The following is a 24,632-nucleotide window of genomic DNA, read 5'->3' as shown; positions in this document are numbered from 1 at the left end:
ATTACTTAATTTTCTTACTTTTGCTCCATATACTCAAATTGAAGTAGCACCAGAGAAGGACTACTCTCAACTTCATCAACGGCGAGCACATGACAAATAAATCGCTTGATGATAGATACAAGCAATATGTACCTTTGGCCAGAACCCTAAAATAATTCTAATATTCGATATTGTTTCACCTCCACCTTATTCATAAATCTAAATTAGGTTGATGAATGCATTACCAACTATAATATAGTGTTCACGGAGAATAAAGAGTACTTAACCTCTTTAATAGGAATATTAAATTAAATAGTAATAATTTTCGTACCTATATTCTCGTATTATTTTTTCCTTTTTATCCTATACAATTTTGACTTCTATATAATAAGTTTCCTGTTATAATATCCTATATTTATTTTCCTTTTCTTAACCTTAGGACAAGCACTCTTCGTGTGGGATATTCTTTTTTTAAGGAAAGTTTTCCACTTATTCTCTTCTTCTTTTCCTTTTGTTTTACGACATTTTTTTTTGCTATAAATTTTTTTCACTTTGTATTTACAATTTTATCCCACTTAGAGTGCACTTAACGAAGGGTAAAAATGACGAACGATATTTCGCTAAGGGTCTTCGTGCTTTTAATATAAATACTAGTCTTTATGTTCGTGCGATGCACGAGATATCAAGCGCAAAATATTAAACATGTGCCAAAAATAATACACTTTTAATTGAGTAAACTACTTGTTATTAGTACATATAAAGTTCAATTATTAGTTCCTTGAAATAAAAAATAATAATATATAATTCAAACCAATTTATTAATAAAGTTTAGCACAATTGAAGGATAAAACTGTTGCAAGTAGATATATTTCAAATTATTATATAAAAATTGGTAAAAAGACGATTAACTCAATAACGCTAGTAGATAAGAGCATGAATATTTCTTGTCTTTATGACACATTTCTTTAATATGAATATATATTTTTATACATTAATAAATTTAGAACAAATCAACTGAACTCACACCTTCAATAGAGAAAGAAGCACGAGAGTATTTCCAATATATAATATGTAGTCACACAAGTTTATATCAACGTACATCCGATAGAAAAAAAAAAATTATAACAAAAAAATTCAATCAAACACAACCGTAAATAAAGAAGGAAGCACTCTAATTGGAATATGCTGAAAGTAAAAATAGTACCAAAGCGTAAACAAGTCCTCGGTATTGATTTTTTGTTCTTCCTTAAATTTAGCCACCACATTTCTTTTTTGCTAACCCCATAAATACAACAACAACAACAACAACCCAGTATAATCCCACAAGTGGGGTCTGGAGAGGGTAATATGTACACAGACCTTATCCCTACCCCGGGGGGCAGAGAGGCTGTTTCCAGGAGACCCTCGGCTCAAGACATCAACAAGAGACGATAAGTTAGTACTATCAATAGACTCATACTAAAAATAACATACAGTGCACAACATAACATAAAATAACAAAATAGCAGCAATATAAGAAATATAGGAAATACGAAATAGATGAAAGGTATACTAATATCCAACAAATAACTCCCTATATCGGTAGCTGATCAGTAACATTCTAAGATTACCTCATAACTAGCTAGTCACACTCTAGTGCGCTGTAGAAACATCCACAGCTTCCCCCTAACCTACAACTTTAATGCTCAACCTCCACAATCCCCTATCAAGGGCCATGTCATCAGTAATCCTAAGACGTGCTAAGTCATGCCTTATCACCTCTCCCTAATACTTCTTAGGTCTCCCTCTACCTCTCCTCATGCCCACTATAGCCGGTCGCTCACACCTTCTCACCGGTGCATCAGTGCTCCTCCTCTGAATGTGCCCGAATCATCTGAGTCTTGCTTCCCGCATTTTGTCCTCTATGGGGGCCACACCCACCTTCTCTCGAATATCTTCATTCCTAATCTTATTCATCCTTGTATGCCCGCACATCCACCTCAACATCCTCATCTCTGCTACTTTCATCTTCTGGGTGTGTGAGTTCTTAACCGGCCAACACTCGGTCCCATACAACATTGCAAGACGAACCACTGCTTTATAAAACTTACCTTTTAGTAACGGTGGAACTTTCTTGTCACACAGGACCCCCGTCGCTAACCTCCACTTCATCCAACCCACCCCTATACGGTGTGTGATATCCTCGTCGATCTCCCCGATCCCCTGAATAACTGACCCAAGGTACTTAAAACTACTCCTCTTAGGGATGATTTGAGAGTCAAGCCTCACTTCCACACCCGCTTCCGTCGGCTCAGCCCCAAATTTGCACTCGAGGTATTCCGTCTTCGTCCTGCTCAACCTGAAACCTTTAGACTCAAGGGCATGTCTCCAAACCTCTAGCCTTTCGTTGACGCCGCGACATGTCTCATCAATTAGGACTATATCATCAACAAATAGCATGCACCATGGCACCTCCCCTTGGATATGATGCGTTATGGAATCCATCACCAGGGCAAATAGGAAAGGGCTGAGTGCAGACCCTTGGTGCAACCCCGTAACAACTGGAAAATGCTCAGAATCGCCTCCTACTGTCCTAACCTGAGTCTTAGCTCCTTCATACATGTCTCTAATCACCCTAATGTAGGCTACCGGAACCCCTTTAGCCTCTAAGCAGCTCCATAAGACCTCCCTAGGAACTCTGTCGTATGCTTTCTCTAGATCAATAAACACCGTGTGGAGATCCTTCTTCTTATCCATGTACTGTTCTGCCATCCTCCTAATAAGATGGATAGCTTTTGTGGTAGATCGCCCCGGCATAAACCCGAACTGGTTGTCTAAGATAGACACCGTCCTTCATACTCTCATCTCTACCACTCTCTCCCAGACTTTCATGGTATGACTCAGTAATTTGATACCTCTATAGTTGTTACAGCTCTGGATATCGCCTTTGTTCTTATACAACGGAACCATTGTACTCCACCTCCACTCTTCAGGCATCCTATTAGTCTTGAGTATCACATTATACAACCCAGTAAGCCATTCTAATCCTGCTCTACCCATACACTTCCAAAGTTCAATCGGAATTTCGCCTGGCCTGGTAGCTCTGCCCCCCCTCATCTTACGCATTTCCTCGATGACCTCATCGACCTCAATGTCCCTACAGTAGCTTAATTCATGGTGGATGTCGGCGTTCCTCAATCCTTCTAGTACAATATCCTGATCCCCTTCTTCATTTAGAAGTTTATGAAAGTAGGTCTGCCATCTCCTCTTAATCTGGTCATCCCTCATCAAAACTTTGTTGTCCTCATCTTTTATGCCCCTCACCTGGTCCAGATCCCGTGCCGCCCTCTCTCTCAGCTTAGCGAGTCGGAATAACTTCTTCTCCCCGCCTTTGTTTCCTAGTTCCTCATACAGACGAGCAAACGTTGTCGTCTTATCCTCCGTTACTGTCATCTTCGCCTCCTTCCTAGCTACCTTATACCTCTCCCTATTCGCTCTCTTCTCCTCCTCGCCAATGCTCCCTACTAACCGCAGGTAAGCTGCCTTCTTCGCTTCCACTTTACCTTGGACAATTGCATTCCACCACCAGTCTCCTTTATGGCCACCGGCACGGCCAGAAGCTAACCCCAATACATCTCTCGACGCCTTCCTTATACAGTCTGCCGTCGTCGACCACATAGTGTTTGCGTCCCCACTACTTATCCAGGCTCCCATTTCCGATAACTTTCCTTCCAACTCCTGAGCTTTATCCTTAGTCAAGGCACCCCACCTAATCCTCGGGCGGCCTCGTATTGACCTCTTCTTCCTCCTTATCATAATGCCAAAGTCCATCACCAAAAGCCTATGTTGTGTTGCAAGGGTCTCACCCGGGATAACTTTGCAATCCATGCACCACCTTCTATCGCCTCTTCTGAGGAGGAGATAGTCAATCTGAGTCTTCGCTACCGAGCTTTGGTAAGTAACCAAATGCTCCTCCCGCTTTGGAAAACTTGAGTTCGCAATCGCTAGATCGAATGCCTTGGCAAAGTCCAACAACAAAGTACCCCCTCCATTTCGCTCCCCGAAACCAAAGCCGCCATGTACCTCAGTATAACCACCTGCAGACGACCCAATATGACCATTAAAATCTCCTTCTATGAATAACCTCTCGGAAGGCGGAATACTACGAACGATGTCGTCCAACCCCTCCCAAAAGCGCCTTTTAATCTCCTCATCCAAGCCTACTTGCGGCGCGTACGCACTAACAACATTTAAAGTACACTCACCCACCACCAATTTAATAGTCATTAGTCTATCATTCACCCGCCTGACCTCTACCACCGACTCTCTAAGATGGATATCAACCAGGATCCCCACTCCATTCTTATGAGTCCAGAGTACCACAACTTATACCCATCTGCGTTTACCGCCCTCGTTCTGACCCACCTAGTCTCCTGGACACACGCTATATTAATCTTCCTCTTCTGAAGGATCTTCGCCAACTCTATAGACTTACTCGTTAGCGAACCTATGTTCCGTGTCCCGATTCTCAACCTATATGCTCCTTTGACCCCATACCTCCCCTGCCTCTCGTCCCACTCCCTGAACCCGACCCCCCACTCTGCCCCACCCGCGGACATGCCCTTAATCTATCATTCCCGACTGCAGCCACTACTCCTACGACAAATCTAAAGAATAGTCGCTAGTGCTCAGCGAACAACGAGTCAAACTAGAGGAAACACGTAACTGCAAGTACACTAGTTGAATGATCGAACTATTGCGAACTAAAGTAATAACAATTTAGCTAACACCAAAGGGGGAACAGTATAACGGGAGGTACCAAGTCCCGAGGACCAAACTTGTGTTGAATTGTTGTACTCGATGTAGTTGCACGCTAACTCACCGCTACCCACCGCTCTTTGCTGATGCTCGTCCAGGTTGCTCTTCTTTGCTAGTGCTCGTGGGCCCAACTTGTCTCTAACAACTTGGAGAATTTCCCTGAAAAACACAGCAAATACCCCAATCCAAAAACCAAAAAGGGTTATCACCGCTACCACTGGTGTAGCCCTGACAATAATAAGGGAAATGAAGCTACGCTTCAACAGACACAATGTTTATACAGTATATGGACGGTAAGGAACAGAAATTTAATTGCACACAATGAAAAGAATAAATAAATAAAAATCAAATCATTGGTTGTTTTAACAGATACCCCAATTCGATTCTTGAAAAAAAAAAGGATAAGGATTGAATACATTGGAGCTTTAACAAATTCAAAGAATCTTGAACAAAATGGAAGAAAAGGGAAAAAAACAGTCTTTTAAAATAGGCCGCACCTTCTTTTCAAAATTAAACAAAAATTGGAAGAAACCCAAGATTTATATACATACAGAGATTTAAAAAAACAGCCAAAAAGAGGAGAAATTAAAAGTTCTTACAATATTCTACAACAGATGTAACTTTCTTGAGATTTAATGTTGTGAAAATGTGTGAACTATTGATGTGCTTACCTTAGAAGTGAGGTAACTGAAGAAACAAAGAAAGGAGAAAGAGACGGGAAGTAGGGGCAGATCTGACCAGTTTAGAAGAGGGAGAGGAGGGGATGGAGGAAGAGAGAGAAGAAAGGGATGAGAAGAGAAAGATATAGAGAACCAGAGGGGGGGACTTACCTGTATCCGGTGAGAGGTCGCCGGATTTACGCCGGCGTGGTAGTGATCCTACGACAGGAACGATAAAGTGACGGAAGGGATAAAAATAATCTAATACAATTACTTTGACAATGATACTAAATACGTCTTATAAGCATGTGATTTGTGAAAATATGAATCCTATTAGTAAATAAATTCATTGAAGAATATGAATCCTATTAGTAAATAAATTCATTGAAGAATATGAATCCTAGTAGGCATCGTATATATCAAGTTATTACAATTCTATCCAATATGAAATAATTCCTTTTGGAGAAATATTCAATATTGAGGGCATATAAGTTCGTTAATATTTCAGGGATATATTTGTCGTTCAACATTTAACATAAGTTATTCGTGCTTTTATAATAACTAGTTTTTAGAGTACGCGCGTTGCGCGTGCATCCTATCTCAATGAGAATTTTTCCTAAAAAAATATTGTATAAAAATTATATTAAAAATGTGTTTATGTTATAAAAAGGTATAAATTCCTGAAATTGATGAAAGTCTATATTATATAGCTAACTCAATAAATAAAAGAAATTATAGCCCATAAAAGTTCTCAGTCATCATCCAATATATTCAATTTCACAAGCTATTATGCTCCCTTTTTAGATTCAGCAAAAACAAATAACTTAGAGATTTTAGAATTTCTTTGAAAACATTTTCAGAAAACTATTCTCAAGTTTATTCGAGAGGACACAAACATGGTTAGCTATAATTTATTCTTATTTTTTTTTTATAGATTTCAAAAACATAAATTGAAAAAATCTTTTTATCTTTTAGAGATTTGGGAAAGAAAGAGGTTGGTCCTATGACTCATGAAAACAATTGATAAATGACAATATAAAGTACAAAAATAACTAATGTTAAGCTAAAATTTTGTAATAAAAAAAATATATAATTAATAAAAACTTATTTAGAATACGTTTTGTTTTCTACTTTTTTTTTATCCTTATCTAGCACTTTTACCAAATTTGAGTCTTAATACTGAAATTAATAGAATTAGATTCTTTTTCTAATATGGTATTTTGAAGATTTAATTATTTATTATTACTATTAAAGGAAATAATTTTTTCTTATGATTCAATTTTTTTTTAATATTTAACTGTAATAATTATTTTATCAACTAAGAGTCTATTTAAAGAATAAAAAATCGATGCCTGTGTCTTAGGGTTCTTGAATTATAAATAGGAAAACAAACATATAAAAGTGAATATTCTATTTCATATTTAGCTGTGTTAAATAGTCAGAATTTTATTGTTAATTTGATTCCTTTGGATTATGTTCATTATTCTTATTATTATGCCAGTGTTTCTTTATTTTTGAACTACTATATGATATATATTGCTATCATATTTATATTTGCTTCCTTATTTGATCATACAAGCATTAAGTATTACTTAATGACTATTCCATTATTCAATATGATTTATATATGTAAGGTAAATTGCATAATGTTAGTGCTCTTTTTTATGTATTTATTCGAATTGAAGTGGTAAATTTTGGATCGATTTTAGAGTTTTAAACATTATGACTTCTTACATAGTTTAAATAAAGAAGAGTTTATTAAACAAAACTTAGTTGATTTTAAAGTCCTAAAAATTTTAAAAAAAATGACAATTTTGTCTTGTGTGAAATCTATTTTTAAAGGTTAAAATAGGCAAATGATATTTCGCTAAGGACATTCGTGCTTTTAATATAGTACAGATAGATAATAGTTTTACTTGAAAAGTTATGTTGAATTGTATATTGTTATAGATATCTTATTATCCTTCTCAATATTGTTAACAAATTGATGAACTATTTTTAAATTTTAATGTTTTGGGATTCAAAAGTTTAGAAGTAAAATATTATCGATGCTACAAAGGCCAGCTGCCTATAAAGTAAAAAGATATGACGAATGAAAATTCTTTGGTTGGCACCGGAGAGAAACATTTAACTAAGAACCTCTAAAAATAGCATTTTTCCCTAGATAATGTGGAGTTGTATATATTAGTTACCCGTAATATCATGAAAAGAGAAAAGATCGGGTAATATGTAGGTATTATAGTTATGTTATACAATTTAAATAAAGAAAGAATTTATATAAAGCAAAAAATCTTCATAGATTTTAAAGTCCTAATACGAAAAGATTTAATAATTAAAATTTTAATTGATTTTAAAGTCTTAAATATTAGATGATTAACTAAATGACCGTTTTTATCTATTATAAGCTTTATTTTTAAAGGATAAGAAAGGCGAACGACATTTCGCTAAGGGCCTTCGTGCTTTTAATATAATATATAGATATAGATAGATATAGATATCTCTACATTCTTGTATATGTACAGAAACAATGTCTTCTTTCTACGGAAAATTGAAAACTTGGCAAAAATTTAAATAAAAAAGTAAATCGTTGCGACTCTGCTGGGGATCGAACCCAGAATCTCTGGTTTCGTAGACCAGCGCCTTATCCATTGGGCCACAGAGTCAGGTTGTTACAATTCTAGTAAATAATATTTTTACTAGCTAGTGTTCTCCCGCCCTTCTTATAAATATTTTCCCATCAGTTCTTAATATTTATGAGAATACAGGTTAGTTGTATGTTACAATAACGGAGGATTAAGATTGAAAGCAAGGCTCGGGATTTTAAAGTTGCGGGTGCTCATCTGCCGACTGCCAATTACCTAGAATTGTAAGGGGTCGTTCGATTGGGAAACAAATTATCCCATAATTAATTATCCTGACATTAGTTATGCTGGAATTAGTTATTTCACTCTCTCATAGGGATAAAAAAACACTACAATCCCGGAATATGTTATACCAGGATTTTATCCCAACCAAACATAGGATAAACATCATCTCAATTTAATCCCAAAATTAATTATCCCTTATCCTTCATACCAAAGGATGCACGGTCAATTTATTAGTATGTTAATACTTGTTTCCTATGTAAGAATACAATGCTTGGGTTAAACACAATGAGTGCCTGGGCATCCAGCGATGTGAACTATTATATTATATTCCCTTCGTTTCAATTTATGTAAACTTATTTCCTTTTCAGTCCGTATCAAAAAGAATGACCTCTTTCCTTATTTGGAAACAATTTACCTTTACACAATAATTTATAGCCACACAAAATATATGTGCCTCATTTTACACCACAAGATCAAAAGTCTTCTTTTTTTTCTTAAACTCCGTGCCCAATCAAATGGGTTCACATAAATTGAAACGGAGGGAGTATACTGTAATAAATGACAAATTCTTTTCCTCAATCTGGTGTAAAATGATTTACTGGATTAATAAGTCTATCAATATAAGATGATAGACAACCAAAACGAGTCTGAATATCTATGCTTTTTGATGACAAATTTATAAACTACATATAAATTAGAAAAATGAAATCCCTTCTTGCTTCAGTTGTACATGTTATTGTTTCTATCATTCAAAGAAAAGTTTCAAAATTTTACGCACACAAATTGGAATTCATGTGCTTCAAATAAGGACCAAATGGAAAGGGGCGAGTTCATTATGCACAATAGTGGTTTATGGCAAGTCAATTCTTGCGGGCCAAAGCAGCTGCAATTCCACCAACCAAAACTCCAACAGCAGTAGCAGCAATGCCAATGCCAATAACTCCATCTGTTTCAAACACAGCGAAATGTATAGTAATATTCATCAACTGAAACGATACACGATAAAAAGTGACAAATGAGAATTCCAATTGCTACCTTTGGTAATTTTTTCTTCAATTGTTTTCTTGAGTGTCAAGGCTTGCCTCCAATCCGGTGCAATCTGTAGATTCGCAAAACGACTAATTAGGATGCAGGCTTAAAACAGATTCGAGAGAAATGATAAACTGCCATCCCAAAAATAAAATAACTTGTGTAGGTGTGAGACCTAGTCGGTTGAAATAACAGAGCTTCAGAGTTGCATGGATGCAGTTCGAGTATGCAATTTTACTAAAGATGGGCTGAAGAAAACTTTAATTTTCAGAAATAATGCAAACTTCACAGCCTGGAGATAAAGACCTCAGCATTAATGTCAAGGGTGAAGTAAAGGTAAGAACAAAGATCAAACCTCCAAAGAACGATCAACAAGCTGCCTGCTCCTTGGATAGTCCCCGCTTCTATAGTACCCAACAGCCAGAAGATAAAGCTTTTCTCTCATTTGCAGGGGACTGCTACTGCCACCCAAAGAAGCTACAAATGATAATATATAAGTCAGAGAATATGGTTCTCTCCTTCGCCTAATGCAAAAGCAAAAGGAGAAGGTAAAAGGGAGTAAGCGGAAAAAAGAAATATAAACTAGGGAAATGGAGAAGCTCAAAGTCCAGGGCAAGGAAATGTCAGGGTGAGGGAATGAATGATGCAGCATGAATAGCTGTGTCAAAAGTCCAGCTAAAAGAAAAGGAAGGAAGAACGAAATGAATAGCTCTACTACACTGACCTTCAAGCATTGCTATCCCACGCTGTACATCTTCAGGCCTTTTTGAGTGAACAAGAGCCCAAGACAAACGCATAATGCATTCACTTTTAAGCTCATCAGATGAACCTTTTTCTGCCTCTGCCACTTCGCGTTCACAACCCTGTATATCAAAGGAACTGCCAGTTAAACCAGACTGTTTACTCATATGGTTGGGTTTCAAACATGCATAAAAAGGAACTGAAATAAAAAATAACTATCATAATAAAACCATTAAAGTCATGTACCATAATGTGCTTTCTATATAACGGAGCCAAGATAATTGGCTGAATATTTTGTTAAACCTCAACTTTAATTGACTATATCAGTGTTAAAAGACCATTAATAAGTATTCAACCTTTAAATGCCATTTATAAGTAGTACTACTTCTATCCAACAACCAAACTTCAATTGGGGATCTCAATCAGTATATGTTTCCAATCAATTTAAGCATCAAAGTTTCTAAGATATAATTAGAACTGCGATAAAATGAAGAGAGTCCTATGTTAAACACCTTTGCCCGCGTTTCTATTTAGCAAAAAATAACCAAATCACCTAAAGTTAATGTTGACTTCAAAGATACCCAATGAAAAAGTATCTAAATAAACTGCATGCTCTCCTTCTCCAAATAAAATAAAATACATGAGAAATTACTTACTGTTATGGAATGAAGTGGACCGAAAGATTATAAATTTAAAGTAGAACTGAATATAGATGATTGATATATCCGACCCCAACTAGGTTAGGGTTGAGACATGGTTGATTGATTGAGGTGGCAATGAGGGTAGATATCCTTTCGCCACTTAAATTTTAGTTTCAAAGTTACCACTGTGGAAATTAGAAAACTGAATTAGGATCTTCGAACTATTCTACATGTTTTAACTCTTGGTCTTGGGATCTTTCATAAAGAAAATTCTTTGTTTCCCACCATAAATAGAAAACACATCAAGCATTGAACAACGTGACTCATAAACTTTACTTCTAAATAAGAACAATCAATCAATTAATTACGCCGCCAAACTAATTGGTATACACTATATAAATCACCCATATCAATGCTGCTCTATTCAGTCATCTCTAATAAGAACAAGTACTCAAAAACCAGCATATAACAACATACCACATAACTTCATTTCTAGATAAGAACAATAACCAGAAAAACTGCACTTTAATCCAAACTAGTTAGAGTCAACTCTATGATTCCTCCGGGGGCGGATCCAGCGTAGCGGTGCCGGTTCAATTGAACATAGTACTTTTGACGTAGATCATAAATTTATAAGTAAAAATGATCTAAAATAGAAATAAATAGCAGATATGGACCCATAACTTTAACAATATAATTGGTTCAATACTAAAAAATTTAGAGGTTGAACCCATAAAATTTGAATCCGCCTCTCGATTTGTCCGCATAAATTCTCTCTATTCAGACGTTTTTACACAAGAACAAAAAAAAATATTTCAAATGTATTATTTCACATCATACAACTATCAGATTAAGAAAAAAAAACAAATTTCACCATTTAATCCTTTTTTAATAAGTACGTTTAATCCGATTTTCATCCCTAAGCTCGACACTTGGCATTGGCTAAGCTTGTCTATACGGAAAACAATACCAGGTAACAACGACCAGTAGATTTTAAACTCAATTACACTCCACGAGTTCCTGAATCATATAAAGTACTTCAAATCATATAAGGAAGGATCAAATGCACAAATAATCAATAATCCAACACAGAAAAGCGGTCAAATCTATCAATAAAATTAAATAAATTTGAAAATAAGAAAATCGTCATGAGACTTACAGCGACTATATCAGAGTCGCACCACGGAATTTGATCTCCGCCGGTAAAGAAATCGCCGATCGATTCAAAGAATTTTCCGATCTTTGCATCCATTTTTCTGTTTAGTTGTACGTCGTGCTTTTGATTTTGTACGAAAGGGGAGGGTTAGCTAAATATGGAAGTTTTAGTGACCAGAAATGCAGCTTCCTCGTTAAGTTTCTTTGCTTGCAAAATAAGAGAGAGGAAAACGTATGTGAGTTTTCCTTTCTATTGTTTTGATGATGGTATTTTTAGAAAATTGATGTGTAGGATTTTCCATTTTGTAGTCACATAATTAACTAAGATTTATTTTACATTATTACAAGTTTAAAGAATTTTTGTTTCTTTCTTAAATTGTCAGATAAATTGAGATGGAGGGAGTAAGACTTTTTAAATAGGCGAAATGGCTTTCTGGCCACTTAAATTTGCCGGGTTTTTTAAAGCCGATACATAAACTTATAACTTTCTCATCTGAACACTTGAACCCGTTTTTTCCATAACTAATAAACACATTTGACCATTGACTATGCTTATGTGGCGTCAGTTGGTCCTAATCAGCAGCCCGCGTGAGGAACACGACGCACAGGAGCGAGAAAACCCTCTTCCCAACGCCCAACAATACAAAATACCCCTTCCTCCATTTTTTTAAATCTGAAGCTCCATTTCTAATTTTTTTTCATTTTTTCAGACCGTGAAAATGGTGGAAAGTTGTATATTTTATCATTGTAGAGTTGAAGCTAAGTTTTGAACTTCCCCATAACTTTCAAGTTCGTTGATTGAAATCCTTCAAAAGCTTTCCGTACTCCTTCCGGATGTTCAAGGTGATGGTAACAGCCCTGTGGAGGAACTCGGCAATCTGCTCGAAGTCCTTCTCAACCAATCCCCTTGATGTCATTGCAGGAGTACCTGTAAATGAGAACTTCAGTTAGTTAAAAATGTCTAATGAAGACCTTAACATTATGCATAGAAGAAGAGATTCTGGGGGATTTCAAGTTTCAATAAGGAGGGCCTTCAGATTCTCTCTGAAATTCCAAGTAAGGTTGGCTTCTGCTTTTGTATAGAAATAGATTCATTGAACTAAAACATTTAGAAAATTATGAAACTGAACCACGACAAACCTCCAAACAGCAACCTCGGCTTTTGATTGAGGAAGAAAATTGATCAAGTGGAGTGTTGTGTGGTGAAGGGAAGAAAAGAGAGCAGAGATAGGCGTTCTTCTGTTGCTAGGGGTGTTGGAATTAGCTTGAAATGGTTGATGAAGAAGAACGCTAAAGCAGTCAAAGAGAAGGAGTTGCTGCTTGACTTTTCGCGCCCTTACGTGTAAGACATCCATTGGTCATTTGCTGACTGGATGGACACGTATGTGTATGTGTAATACACGCTCACATGGTCAATGATCAGATGTGTTTATTAGTTATGGAAAAAACGAGTTCGAGTGTTCAAATGAGAAAGTTATAAGTTTATATATCGGCTTTAAAAAACTCGACAAGTTTAAGTGGCTAGGAAGTCATTTCGCCTTTTAAATATATAAATTAAAATAAGTCATAAATTTTATTTTGGATATAAGTTATTTTTTAAGGATAAAATAAGAAGTTTATAATATACTTATTTTTAAACAAAAAATATTATTTTTTTAACTGATTAAATAGAAGTATATCATAATAAATAACAGACGGATTACTATATAAAGAAGGGGAAATTACAAATCTCGGAAAATAATTTTACAACAACAATAACATACTCAATGTTCATAAGTGAGATTTGAGGAAGGTAGTTCCTACTTTGTAAAGGTAGAATGACCGTCTCCTATATAACATAAATAACGCTATGAGAGTCCATTACTCAAATGGTCACTCAACTATCCCAAATTATCTTCTAAAGTCACTTTTCTTTCGTTTGTAACAATAACGTCACTTAACTATGCGTATAACACTTAGAAGGCCACTCAACTAAACTTTTCAAATTTTGGAATGCCAAATACCTATTTTCCCCTCTAAATTATAAAAATTTATCTTTTTTTTTTTTTTAAACTTTTTAATATTATGATTTTTTCCCTTTTAATTTATATTATGTACATACCTATATAATAAATAAATTTTATTTATAAATTAAAAAAATAAAAATTAATTAAGCATATATAATGCTAGAATAATAAAATAATGAGCATAGTAAAAAATATTAATTAGATTAATTTGTTCGTAATAATAATTTTATTATTAACAACAAAAATTCAAAAATTAATTTACATAATTGAGAATGAAAGAAAATAAAGGTTGTAAAATATATATTCCATGTAATATAAAAATAATTATTTAAATAACGGTATTTTTATATAGACATTATATATTCTTGAAAATTATGCTCAATTATATTATTGTTCCATCATTATACGAGATGAAAACTACTTTTTTAATTTTTATTTTATAAATAAAATATATTTATTCTATAGGTAAGTCCAAAATGTAGATTAAAAGAAAAAAAAATATAATATTTAAAAAAGTTTTAAAAAATTGATAATTTAGAGGGTAAAATAGGTATTTGGCAATTCAAAATTTGAAAAATCTAGTTGAGTGACCTTCTGAGTGCTATAGGCATAGTTAAGTGACTTTGTTGTTACAAACGAAGAAAAGTGACTTTAACAGATAATTTGAGACAGTTAAGTAACCTTTTGAGTAATGAACTCAATAATACTGTTACTTGAATTTATTATGCATATTCTTTGAATTGCATTTTGTACAAAAGCTACTCTAGAAGAAGTTGGTGTCAGTTTGTATGCATATTTCATGTGGATAAAATGATCTCATCATCCCACTTACCATTTGAATAGAAAGAAAATAAATTTATAGACCTCTTATGTATTATTTTTATTAATCTCTAGTAAAATGGTCACATAATTAAAATAATATTAGCAACAGACTACAAAATGAAAAGATAAACCAAATTTCAAAATAATATTTGTAATAGACTACAAAAAGCCAACTGATTTTTATAGTGGTTGATAGGTCATTTTCACCAGCTTGTCTTGAAACAAAAAAAGTTATTTTACTCAATTGGGTAAGGTTCCAGTCGGCATATATAATTGAGAAATAATTTTATATTAATGAACTTAGTTAATGACACAATCAAATTAACATTTTGAGCCACTTGTGTTATTTAAAACACAAATAGAATAGGAAAATTTAACTTAATCTCACTTTTTGATATGTCTTCATTTTATAAGAGCTGAATAAGCACAAATTTTATTTGTAAGAAATAAATTTGGGAGAAGATGCACGTGACTCCCATTGATGACAAGATGCGGGAAGCGAGACTCAGATGGTTCCGGCATGTCCAGAGGAGAAGCCTAAATGCTCCGGTAAGGAGGCTGTGGAGGGCACAAGAAGAGATAGAGGGCGACCTAAGAAGCATTTGGGAGATGTGATCAGGCAGGATAAGGCGAGACTTCAGATTTCCGAGGACATAACACTTGATAGGAAGATGTGGAGGTCGAGTATTAGGGTTGTAGGTTAGGTGGTAGTCGAGTTTCCTTACTTCGTACCTTTGTGAGACTAGTCTGGTAGGATTTTTATCTAAGATAGCTAGTAGCAATGTTGTGTCTTATTATTTCGCTTTTCAGTGCAGGACCTATTTACTAGCTATCGCTTTTGCTTTGCATCTTTCTTCTGAATTTCACGTTTTCCCTAATTTTCTTATGATTTATGTGGTGATACTAATATTGTCTCTTTTTGGCTTTTTATTTTCTTGAACCGAGGGTCTTTCGGAAACAGTCTCTCTACTTCTTCGGAGTAGGGATAAAGTATGTGTACACACTACCCTCCCGACTCCACTAATGAAATTTTACTGGGTTATTATTATTGTTATTGTTGTTGTTGTTGTCTATTTGTAAGAAATGCAAAATTGCAACCAATAGATATAGATGTTTGTGTATTTCTCGTTTGATGTTTGATATTCCTATTACAACCTGACTAATTTAGATTCACATCGCTAAAATTCACTCTAAAAAAATATATTAATTTTTATTTTATTTATTTCAAGACTTGAACCTAGCGTCATGACCACCAGGGCAAACATTAATGTAAATAATTAATTTTTTTCGTGGGGAAATTCTTCGAGTTTTAAAAAAAAAATTCACAGTTTAATATATACATCCGTGTTGATTACTAAGCACTCAACCGAAGAAGCAAACAATAAATACTACTAGCAAATTTCTTCAGTTCTTATTTTCTTCTCCTTTATTTGGCTCAAGAATTTTTTTTTACTTCTGAAAATGTATCTTGTTAAGTATTAATATGTCAAATTAGAATTATGCATATAAAATTTATTTTCTCTCTGTACATTTGTGTTTGTATGTAGCAATTTTATTCTCTGTACAGATGCACACAAGGGCAGCTTAATCTCGCATTCTCCGCCAATTGGGGTTCGAATTTTGAGTTAATTGACAATAGGGGTTTCAGGAAAACCCTGGAGAAATTGGCCAGAGATCATGGAAGGTATCGAATTTTTTCCAATTTTCCTTTTCATTACTTATCAAAATCAATTTAATTGCGTTTAATTTGATTTCCGTGCCTTTGTATATGGCGGATTTAATTTCGATTTTGTTTCATGTTTTCCTTATAGGTGTATTACCCAGTATAGTCAATCTGGTGAAGTGAACTATTTTTATATTATATTTAACTTAAATTTTCACTTTTAGTTTTATTTGGTATAATGATGACATGAGATTGAGCTAAAATGGAGAAGTGATGATTCATATGGCCGACCCAACATGTTTGGGATTGAGGCGTAGTTAGAGTTGTAGTAGTTGTCAATGTAGTGAATTGTTATTTATATATATTTAACTTATTTTTTCACATTTCTTTTTATTTGGTATAGTACTGACATGCGATCGAGCTAAAATGGAGAAGTGAGGATTCACATAGCTGATGACAACTTGTTTGGAATTGAGTTGTAGTCGTAGTCAATGTCGTGAAGTGTTATTTATATATATTTAACTTATTTTTTCGCTTTTATTTTATTTGGTATGATACTGACTTGAGATTGAGCTTAAATGGAGAAGTGATGATTCATATAGCAGACTGCAACTTGTTTGGGGCAGAGGCGTTTTGTTGTTGTTGTAGTCAAGGTAGTGAACTGTCTTAAACAACATGGTGGGAATGTCAGCAGCTACGTGATATTTCCCTTCTCGTCGTGGAATATGCTGTAAGCTCTATGTTAGTCTGACCTTGTGAAGAACAAGTGTGACTAGAATTTAGTCCTTGAAATCCCTTGTCTAAAAGAAAGAAAAAACATAACAAAAAGAGAGAGTAGTAGACTAGGTTGATTTGAGAAGAGACGTGGAGGAGGAAGTAATCAGCTCTTCGTCTGCCTTCTACATGGGTCCTCTTTATAACATCCTTGGTTACTGCAGCACTTTTATGTATTCTTCTGAGTTCTGAGATATATGGTGTATCCTTCCATTATTCTTGTGTCTGCAACTGAAAAATAATCCTTCACCACTTGTATGTGGTATGGTGCGATGGCATCCTGAATTCTGGCCTAATCCTGGAAAGGTTTTTTCCCTTTGGTTTGAATGTTTGATATCTCATATAATGCTTATGAAACTTGTTCAATTTAAAGTAGGACCTGTTGTTGTTGGAACAGTTGAATGTGATCTTTACTTCCAGCTTGTTGGGTTTATTATTAACCTTTTCTTATCAATGCTTTAGATCCTGTTGTAATGCATTCTGAAGATGACAAAGGTCATACTGAAAAAAACAAGACAAGAATCAAGGTCATCAAGACACGTGCTCAGATTGAAGGCCTGGAGAAATTTTACAAGGGTAACAGATCTTACTAATTTTTCGTGTTTCCCAATGAGTTTCTACAGCATATATGTTATTTCAAACTTAACAATGAGAGAGCTTTCAAAATTTCAGAACATAAATATCCTACAGAATCAATGAAATCAGAACTGGCACAGTCATTAGGATTAACAGAAAAACAGGTTTCTGGGTGGTTTTGTCATAGGCGCTTGAAAGACAAGAGGCTATTAAGTCGGGAAACATATGCAAATGGAAGACAAGATCGTTCAAGTGGTGTCATTCAGGACCGTGGCAGCGGTTTTAGGCAGGATTCTTGCGGAAGTACTAAGCAAGGAGATGATAAGAATTTTGATCATCGGGAAGTTGAGAGTAGAAGGTTAACTGCCCCAGAAGTCTCAGCTGCGGGTGTTACATATGAAGTTGGTACTCAGTATAGAGCAAAGTCTAATCTCATGGAGGATACACCTTCAGGAAGTAGCTCTTCCTTACGTGATGCATGTTTTTCACGAAATGTGGAATCATTTGATATGGCAACATCGAGATACCTATCGTCTGATGTACCCACTGATCTTAAGAGTGTGAAACCAAGAACTGGCCCATCCGGGTACTTAAAAGTGAAAGGCCAGGTAGAAAATGCTGCAATTACTGCTGTGAAGAGGCAATTGGGAAGTCTCTACCGACAGGATGGTCCACCACTTGGTGTTGAATTTGATCCACTTCCACCTGGTGCTTTTGAATCATCAGTGCAAAATCTTGTTGATGGTGAGTTAAAATGGCTGCTTCTTGTCTTTTTCGCAGTTAACTTTTTTTCTGATCCAATATTTTCATCCATTCAACTCATTGTGTACATGCCTTTCTCTCTTTAAAGCATGCTAATTCTGTTCCTATTTAGTTTAGCTGTTGATTTTTCGATTTTGTTATGGTTCTCTACAACTAAAATTACTTCTATCATCTAATTGTGCTATGAAAATTTCTGTGCTATTTAAGGAACAAGATATTGTTATATTTAGAATAATAATCTTTTTTAAGTTAAAAAAAAATAATTATGGCAATATTGTGTTTATTTTATAAGAAAAGCTAATATGATCCAAATTGCGAACAAAACCAGCTCATATGTGACAATATTATTAAATTTGCATTAAAACCTAGGTTGATTCAGAGCTGTAATTACGAATAGAGTGAATTAGGGTATCCGCAAGTTGTGAAGTCCTTTTTCATGTTCTCTTGATTCTAAGGGTTTTATTTTGTGCTAGTCCCTTTAATGGGGTCATTTATACATGCTTCTCTATCTAGAATTACTAGTTTCTCTGCTCTTATACTTACAATTGAGTTGGCAGAACAAAACTCGGAACCTTGTAAACTCTGAAATTTGGTTCATCTTCTTTCTTTCGAGAGGAATAAAATTACAATCTTATCAATACTTTATGAGCCCATTATCATAACTATGTGATGTTTGAAATTTCCATATGCATGTCTGTAGTGTAGACTCTTCTTTTATTCAGATCATTCTTTTTTAGATGCAAAAAAGAGTTTGACGGCTCTTTCTTGCTGAATGAGTGAAGTTCCTATTGCCATGTCCCATACCACTTATACTCCGGATTTTACTCCATGTTCAAGTTTATATGCTTGAGTATGTATTCTCATTCTTGGTTTTTGCATCTGATTGTGGATTCGGAAAGTATAACTTTGTGTCTAGTGCAAAGAGTTGCTGACTTTTACTTTCCTATTAATGCTTGTCAGAACCTGAATATGCTGGAGAACCTGTTCCAGCTCTTACACCAGATTTCTCTAAAGTGTACAAGCAATCGAATTCATGCATAGTAAGTGGATCTTGTGCAAATTGATCTTAGAGATTTTGTAAACATTGATCTTATAATTCACAGCCATGAACTAACTGCATGTGTATAGGAATGCTTAATTTTTGGGTCAAGTTGATAGTTAATTGAATTTAGACTATGCATTTTATAAGTTTTTACTCCGTGGCAACAGATGCTATATACTTCATTTAGTTGATCTTTCGAATGAATGAGGCAAAGAAGTACGAACTACCAAATATAGAACTGTGGAATAGCAACACTACACAAAAGAATGCAGTAGCATATGCTTTGAGTGCTTAATGTACTTTGAATTAATGCGTGATAGTGGCAGTGTAAGCATATTTTGCTTGTGATTTTGTTACCTTGGATGGTGCACCTTTATAGATTAGACTGCGCATTCCATTACTGATATGGTGACATAAATGTTTTTCTTTTGTTTACTATCTTTTCTAACTCATTAATTGCAGTGCTATCTTGCTGGCTTGCATATTTGGTGTATTTTGAGTACCTTTGGTATCTGGTATTGACCTAAGGTTTCTTAATTTACCTGAAAAAGTTAGTCTCTTGAGAATTAGTGATCTCTATTTTCCTTTTTTCTGTTGGGTGATTCTTTTTCATTTCTATATTTTGCATTTGCCCATGGACAGACCTTTAAAAAAAAATCATGGACCATGGAGGGAGACTTGTTTTAGCTGGACCTTACATTTCTCGGGGATCAAACATCTTTTCATTTTTCTACTGGCCCAAATGCAAATGGATTGATATATGATTGTGCTTAATTTGGTGTCTTCTCTCCTACCATATCTTGATCTTGCTGTCAAAACTGAAGTACTCAAGTCAATCTCTAGAATTATACCTTCTTTGCTTTTGCATTGGTTTCGATAGGGACATGGATCCATTTCCAAGACAAACTCTCATGTCCCTAATTTGGAAGGTGCAAGTTTCAAAAAATCACTCAAGTCTGCTCATCCCGAATATTACTTCAACGAAAAGCCTGGTCAGAATTCCTCTATTCATGATGGTGATTGTTACTATCTTGGGCGGGACTCGTCAATAGACATGCACAAAGGTTCTGGAAGAGAAGTGGCGGTTGATGGCAGATGCAACTATAAGTATATGGCTAAACATGATGGTGCAGAAATTAGAACTAATACTAGCTCTAGCAGTGGTTTTCGAAGTCCCCGCACTGGAAAAGTCAATGGGGAGCAGGTGAAGCCTAGGTTCACTAGCTGCAATGAAACGAACCTTAAGATTATGGAGGAGGAAGATCTTGAACGCAAGCCTTCAAATTTTGTCCTGAAGGGAAGTAAGCATCGTTATTGTCCAGAGAGAGTGCTCTCCAGTAAAGTTGAAAAGGTATAAACTATTTTTGTTGCTTCTTTTTTATCCAGCAATATCCTGATAAGTTTTCCTTGAGAATGATATATAGGATTACATCCATGTGGACAGACCACCAGTTGATGAAAACTATAATCTGGATCGCGTGAAGATACCCTGGGAGAATGAAATGAGGGTAAGCTTTTTAGCTCATGTTAGTATGTTACTGTTTGAGATTCCTTTAGATATGGCTATGGTTACTTGAACTCTTCAAACAAAAATTTTGAAGGCTGCCAAAAGAGCAAGGGATGAAGACCCTAATCATCAAGAATATCCGAGGAATGCATCAGGGACACAATGCCATCCCAGACAAATCATCAGATGAGGTTTGACCATGTTTAATATCTTGATTTCTACTCCATCAGTATGTGTTGTATGCAGTCATGAGCGTACAACTTATTTGGACATATATGGCTCCATTTTGAGATTTTTAAATGGATATCATTTGTCGTGGAGAATCTTTTTAGTTCTTAAATGGCTTTTGTAACTGATTTTAAAGATATATTTGTGATGTAAAGAACAGAAGAATATATGGCTGAAAATCGTGCCTCTCATAAGTGATAAGTCTCCATTACCATTTCTTTCCCATTCATAGAAGATTGATTTACGACACTGCAGAACCATGTATGGTCCTGGCGGATCCTGGATTTTAAAGTCGTGGGTGCTCACTGATAAAAATTATGAAAGAAGAGGAAAAAAGAGTTTAGTTATGGGTGTTCACTCAATATTTATCTAAATATTTTTATAATTACCTATATAAATTTACTAAATCTTGTCAAAATTAATGGGTGCTTGAGCACCCAAAATCAGCATGTAGATCCGCCACTGGTCCATGTTCTGGACATTGAGCATTGCATAGTGTTCGACATAAATGTTTCTAGCTTTATATGTTTTACTGGTAGCAATTATTGAGTGTATTAAGTTCTGATGTCCGATTATTAAGTGTTTCTTTGTGTTATTACAAACAAAAGAATATAGGGTATAGAGGTTGTGGTTTGTCATATTAGAAAGAGGAGGGGGGGGGGGGGGTCTACATGCTGGATCAGTATTAAAATTCGTTACAGTGTTGGTTTATATGAGTTAAATCCTTTAAGAATTTTCTTTACTGTTATGTTAACAGTGACACTCCTAGGTTTGCTGCAGAGATTCCATCTAGCTTTAATGAAGATGATAAACAGAAGAAACCAGTTCTTTGACGGTTGAGACATTTGCACATGACTAGAGAAAAGATAAAAAGTCCCGTGCAGTGAACGTTTTTGGAATCCTGTGGATAGAACTTACCGTTGGATTTGTACACTTAATGTTCATCAGTATACCAGTATGTGGGATTGGAGAACATTTGTCTTTGTATAGTAAAAGTAATTTGTTGCAATCGAAGCAGCTGGATGCTGAATTTGAAGAATGGACCTACGAAATTTCAGGTTGGAGTACGTCAAAAAATAATACAGAATCAGCATATACTAATATACATGAAAAAGTGAATATAATCACAAATTCGTGTTGCATGACTCCAAAATACCAAAAAATGAACCTGAAAGTTATGATGAAACAATGAGTATTAATCACTAGGTAGTTTTCTATAGACCTACGAAATTTCAGGCTAATTGGAGTTCATAAAAAAAGTTATACACAATTAGCATATACTAATACACGTGAAAAAGTGGATATAATTACAAATTCATATTGTATGACCCCAAACACACAAAAAATGAAACCGTAAGTCATGGTGAAGTGATAAGTATTGGTCACTAGGTTGTTTCTTATGGACCTATGAAATTTCAGGTTAATGGGAGTCCGTCCAAAAAATTCTACAAAATCAACATGTAGTAAACATAAAAAATTGGATTTAATTATGAAATCGTGTTGCATGACCCTGAAACGCCATAAAATGAACCCGAAAGTCATGGCAAAGCAATGAATATTGGTCACTATGTTGTTTTTATGGACTTACTGTCACGACCCAAAATTTAACCATGGTCGTGATGACGCCTATCGTGTTAGAAGGCAAGCCTACTTCCCAAAATATTACTACTAATTTGATTATAAGAATTTAATAAAATACTTGCAATAATTTAATTCCTGATAAACTAAACCAACTCTAAATATATATAATATAAAATACGAAAACGAGTCTCAAACATCGAGGTGTCACTAAGTCATGAGCATCTAAAACTATAAACTAAGAAGATATATAAATTGTCTAACTGTTCAAAAAAAGAAATGACAAGAGGAGTAACAAGGCCCTGCGGACGCTAGCAGCTACCTTGCAGTCTCCAAAGATAGCCGGCCTGAACTCAACGATCACCGCGCTCTAACTCACCTGGATCTGCACATAAAGTGCAGGGTGTGGTATGAGTACAACCACCTCAGTAGTAACAGAAATAACTAAGGAACTGGGCAGTAGTGACGAGCTAAGTAAAACAGTCCAATTATTTATTTTCACAATTTTAAAAAGATAAACATGAATAAACAGGTAAATTCCATAACTTAGTAAATACCACAAAGAAATTTAACAGATAAATGCAGCAACAACAAAAGTAAATGCAACTTCACAACAATGTCACTCCACCACTCAGAACTCAAAACTCAATACACTCAACACTCAACGCTTACTGGGGTGTGTACAGACTCCGGAGGGCTCCCAAAGCCTAAGTGCTAAGCACGGACAACTCACGTGCTACCATATCAATACCTGGATCCGCACGGTCAACTCACGTGCTACGCGGACAACTCATGCGCTATGGTATCAATACCTGGACCCGCATGGTCAGCTCACGTGCTACGCGGACAAATCACACGCTATGGTATTAATATCCTCACAACCAGCCATCATATCAATACCTGGATCCGCACGGTCAACTCACGTGCTATGCAGATAACTCACGCGCTATGGTATAAATACCTGGACCGGCACGATCAACTCACGTGCTACGCGGACAACTCACGCGCTATGGTATTAATATCCTCACAACCAGGCCCTCGGCCTTACTCAATCATGTACCTCACTAGCCTCACCATCATCAACAAATAAGGGGACACATCCCACATCAAGTATCACAACATATTAGCAAATAATAGACTGAGGTAAACATGTACAATAATTTCTATGACTAAGTACAAATAATGTGAGCATGAATAAAGCCTAAGCATGATCTCTAACATGAAAGCAGACAAGTTCAACAACAAGTAACTACGTAAACACAGATGATGGCCATGAGGCTTCAAGGGACGGACCAAGTCTCCATCCCTCGAGGTATTCACCCACACGCCCGTCACCTAACGTGGGTATCACCTTCAAACAGTCACACGATATCAAATACTCTGGGTTTATACTCTCAAGGCCAGAGTTAAAACTATTACTTACCTCAACAGCGTAAAATCCTTACTCCGAAAAGCCCTGGTCTCTGGAATCGGTCTCCAAAAGTTCCGAATCTAACCATAATCAAATTAATACCATCAACATATATTAAAGAATTGAATTCAACAATAAAAACTACAAAATATGCCAAAAATTCGAAATCGGCCAAAATTCGGCCACCGGGCCCACGTCTTGGAATCAGTAAAAAATAGCAGAATCATAAACATAATTCTCTCTCGAGTCTAACCATATAAAATGTATCAAAATCGGACTCCGTTTGGTCTCTCAAATTCTCACTTAAAACTCTCCAAAACTCAAACCCAAACTCCCTCAATTTCAGTGGTAGGCGTACCATCCGCTCCTATTTCAGTAATTTCTGTGGTAGGCGT

At 35.4% G+C, this 24,632-nt stretch overlaps 3 protein-coding genes and 1 non-coding gene across 7 annotated transcripts; 1 reads left to right on the top strand and 3 right to left on the bottom strand.

Moving 5' to 3' along the window:
• Positions 1–1,013: 1,013 nt before the first annotated feature.
• On the bottom strand, positions 1,014–5,756 carry LOC142174872 (uncharacterized). The gene is made up of 2 exons (XM_075241260.1): positions 5,607–5,756; positions 1,014–4,935 (listed from the first exon to the last, which is right to left on the bottom strand). The coding sequence occupies exon 2, from the start codon at positions 4,243–4,245 to the stop codon at positions 2,812–2,814; it is 1,434 nt and encodes a 477-aa protein (XP_075097361.1). The 5' UTR covers positions 4,246–4,935; positions 5,607–5,756; the 3' UTR covers positions 1,014–2,811.
• Positions 5,757–8,025: 2,269 nt separating this feature from the next.
• On the bottom strand, positions 8,026–8,098 carry TRNAR-ACG (transfer RNA arginine (anticodon ACG)). The gene has a single exon. It is a non-coding gene; the product is annotated as a tRNA-Arg (tRNA).
• An 848-nt stretch (positions 8,099–8,946) lies between these two features.
• Positions 8,947–12,113, bottom strand: LOC107768921 (mitochondrial fission 1 protein A). The gene is made up of 5 exons (XM_016588092.2): positions 11,873–12,113; positions 10,056–10,194; positions 9,687–9,808; positions 9,338–9,401; positions 8,947–9,248 (listed from the first exon to the last, which is right to left on the bottom strand). Exons 1-5 carry the CDS (start codon positions 11,963–11,965, stop codon positions 9,163–9,165), a joined length of 504 nt encoding a protein of 167 aa, XP_016443578.1. The 5' UTR covers positions 11,966–12,113; the 3' UTR covers positions 8,947–9,162.
• Positions 12,114–15,943: 3,830 nt separating this feature from the next.
• Positions 15,944–22,287, top strand: LOC107768919 (uncharacterized). Of its 4 annotated transcripts, none has more exons than XM_075241111.1 (8): positions 15,944–16,380; positions 17,596–17,709; positions 17,874–18,453; positions 19,432–19,511; positions 20,394–20,864; positions 20,938–21,021; positions 21,115–21,211; positions 22,029–22,287. In XM_075241111.1, exons 2-7 carry the CDS (start codon positions 17,620–17,622, stop codon positions 21,208–21,210), a joined length of 1,401 nt encoding a protein of 466 aa, XP_075097212.1. In that variant the 5' UTR covers positions 15,944–16,380; positions 17,596–17,619; the 3' UTR covers position 21,211; positions 22,029–22,287. The 4 variants fall into 4 exon arrangements, with proteins under 4 accessions (XP_075097212.1, XP_016443575.1, XP_016443576.1 ...); XM_016588089.2 differs by having other exon boundaries at positions 16,034–16,380; positions 17,806–18,453; XM_016588090.2 differs by having other exon boundaries at positions 16,061–16,380; positions 17,806–18,453; positions 22,018–22,287.
• The last annotated feature ends 2,345 nt before the right edge of the window (positions 22,288–24,632 follow it).

This window comes from Nicotiana tabacum, chromosome 20, assembly GCF_000715075.1.
Source record: "Nicotiana tabacum cultivar K326 chromosome 20, ASM71507v2, whole genome shotgun sequence".
NCBI classification, from domain to species: domain Eukaryota; kingdom Viridiplantae; phylum Streptophyta; class Magnoliopsida; order Solanales; family Solanaceae; genus Nicotiana; species Nicotiana tabacum.
This window is presented reverse-complemented; position numbering and strand designations above follow the sequence as displayed.

Coding starts and splice junctions, on each gene's coding strand:
- LOC107768921 (XM_016588092.2), bottom strand. CDS start 11,965: ATGGATGCAAAGATCGGAAAATTCTTTGAATCGATCGGCGATTTCTTT. Junction 10,195..11,872: donor GCGACTCTGATATAGTCGCT/GTAAGTCTCATG, acceptor TTTGATATACAG/GGTTGTGAACGCGAAGTGGC. Junction 9,809..10,055: donor TGGGATAGCAATGCTTGAAG/GTCAGTGTAGTA, acceptor TATCATTTGTAG/CTTCTTTGGGTGGCAGTAGC.
- LOC142174872 (XM_075241260.1), bottom strand. CDS start 4,245: ATGACTATTAAATTGGTGGTGGGTGAGTGTACTTTAAATGTTGTTAGT.
- LOC107768919 (XM_016588089.2), top strand. Junction 17,710..17,805: donor CCTGGAGAAATTTTACAAGG/GTAACAGATCTT, acceptor TCAAAATTTCAG/AACATAAATATCCTACAGAA. Junction 20,865..20,937: donor TCTCCAGTAAAGTTGAAAAG/GTATAAACTATT, acceptor AATGATATATAG/GATTACATCCATGTGGACAG.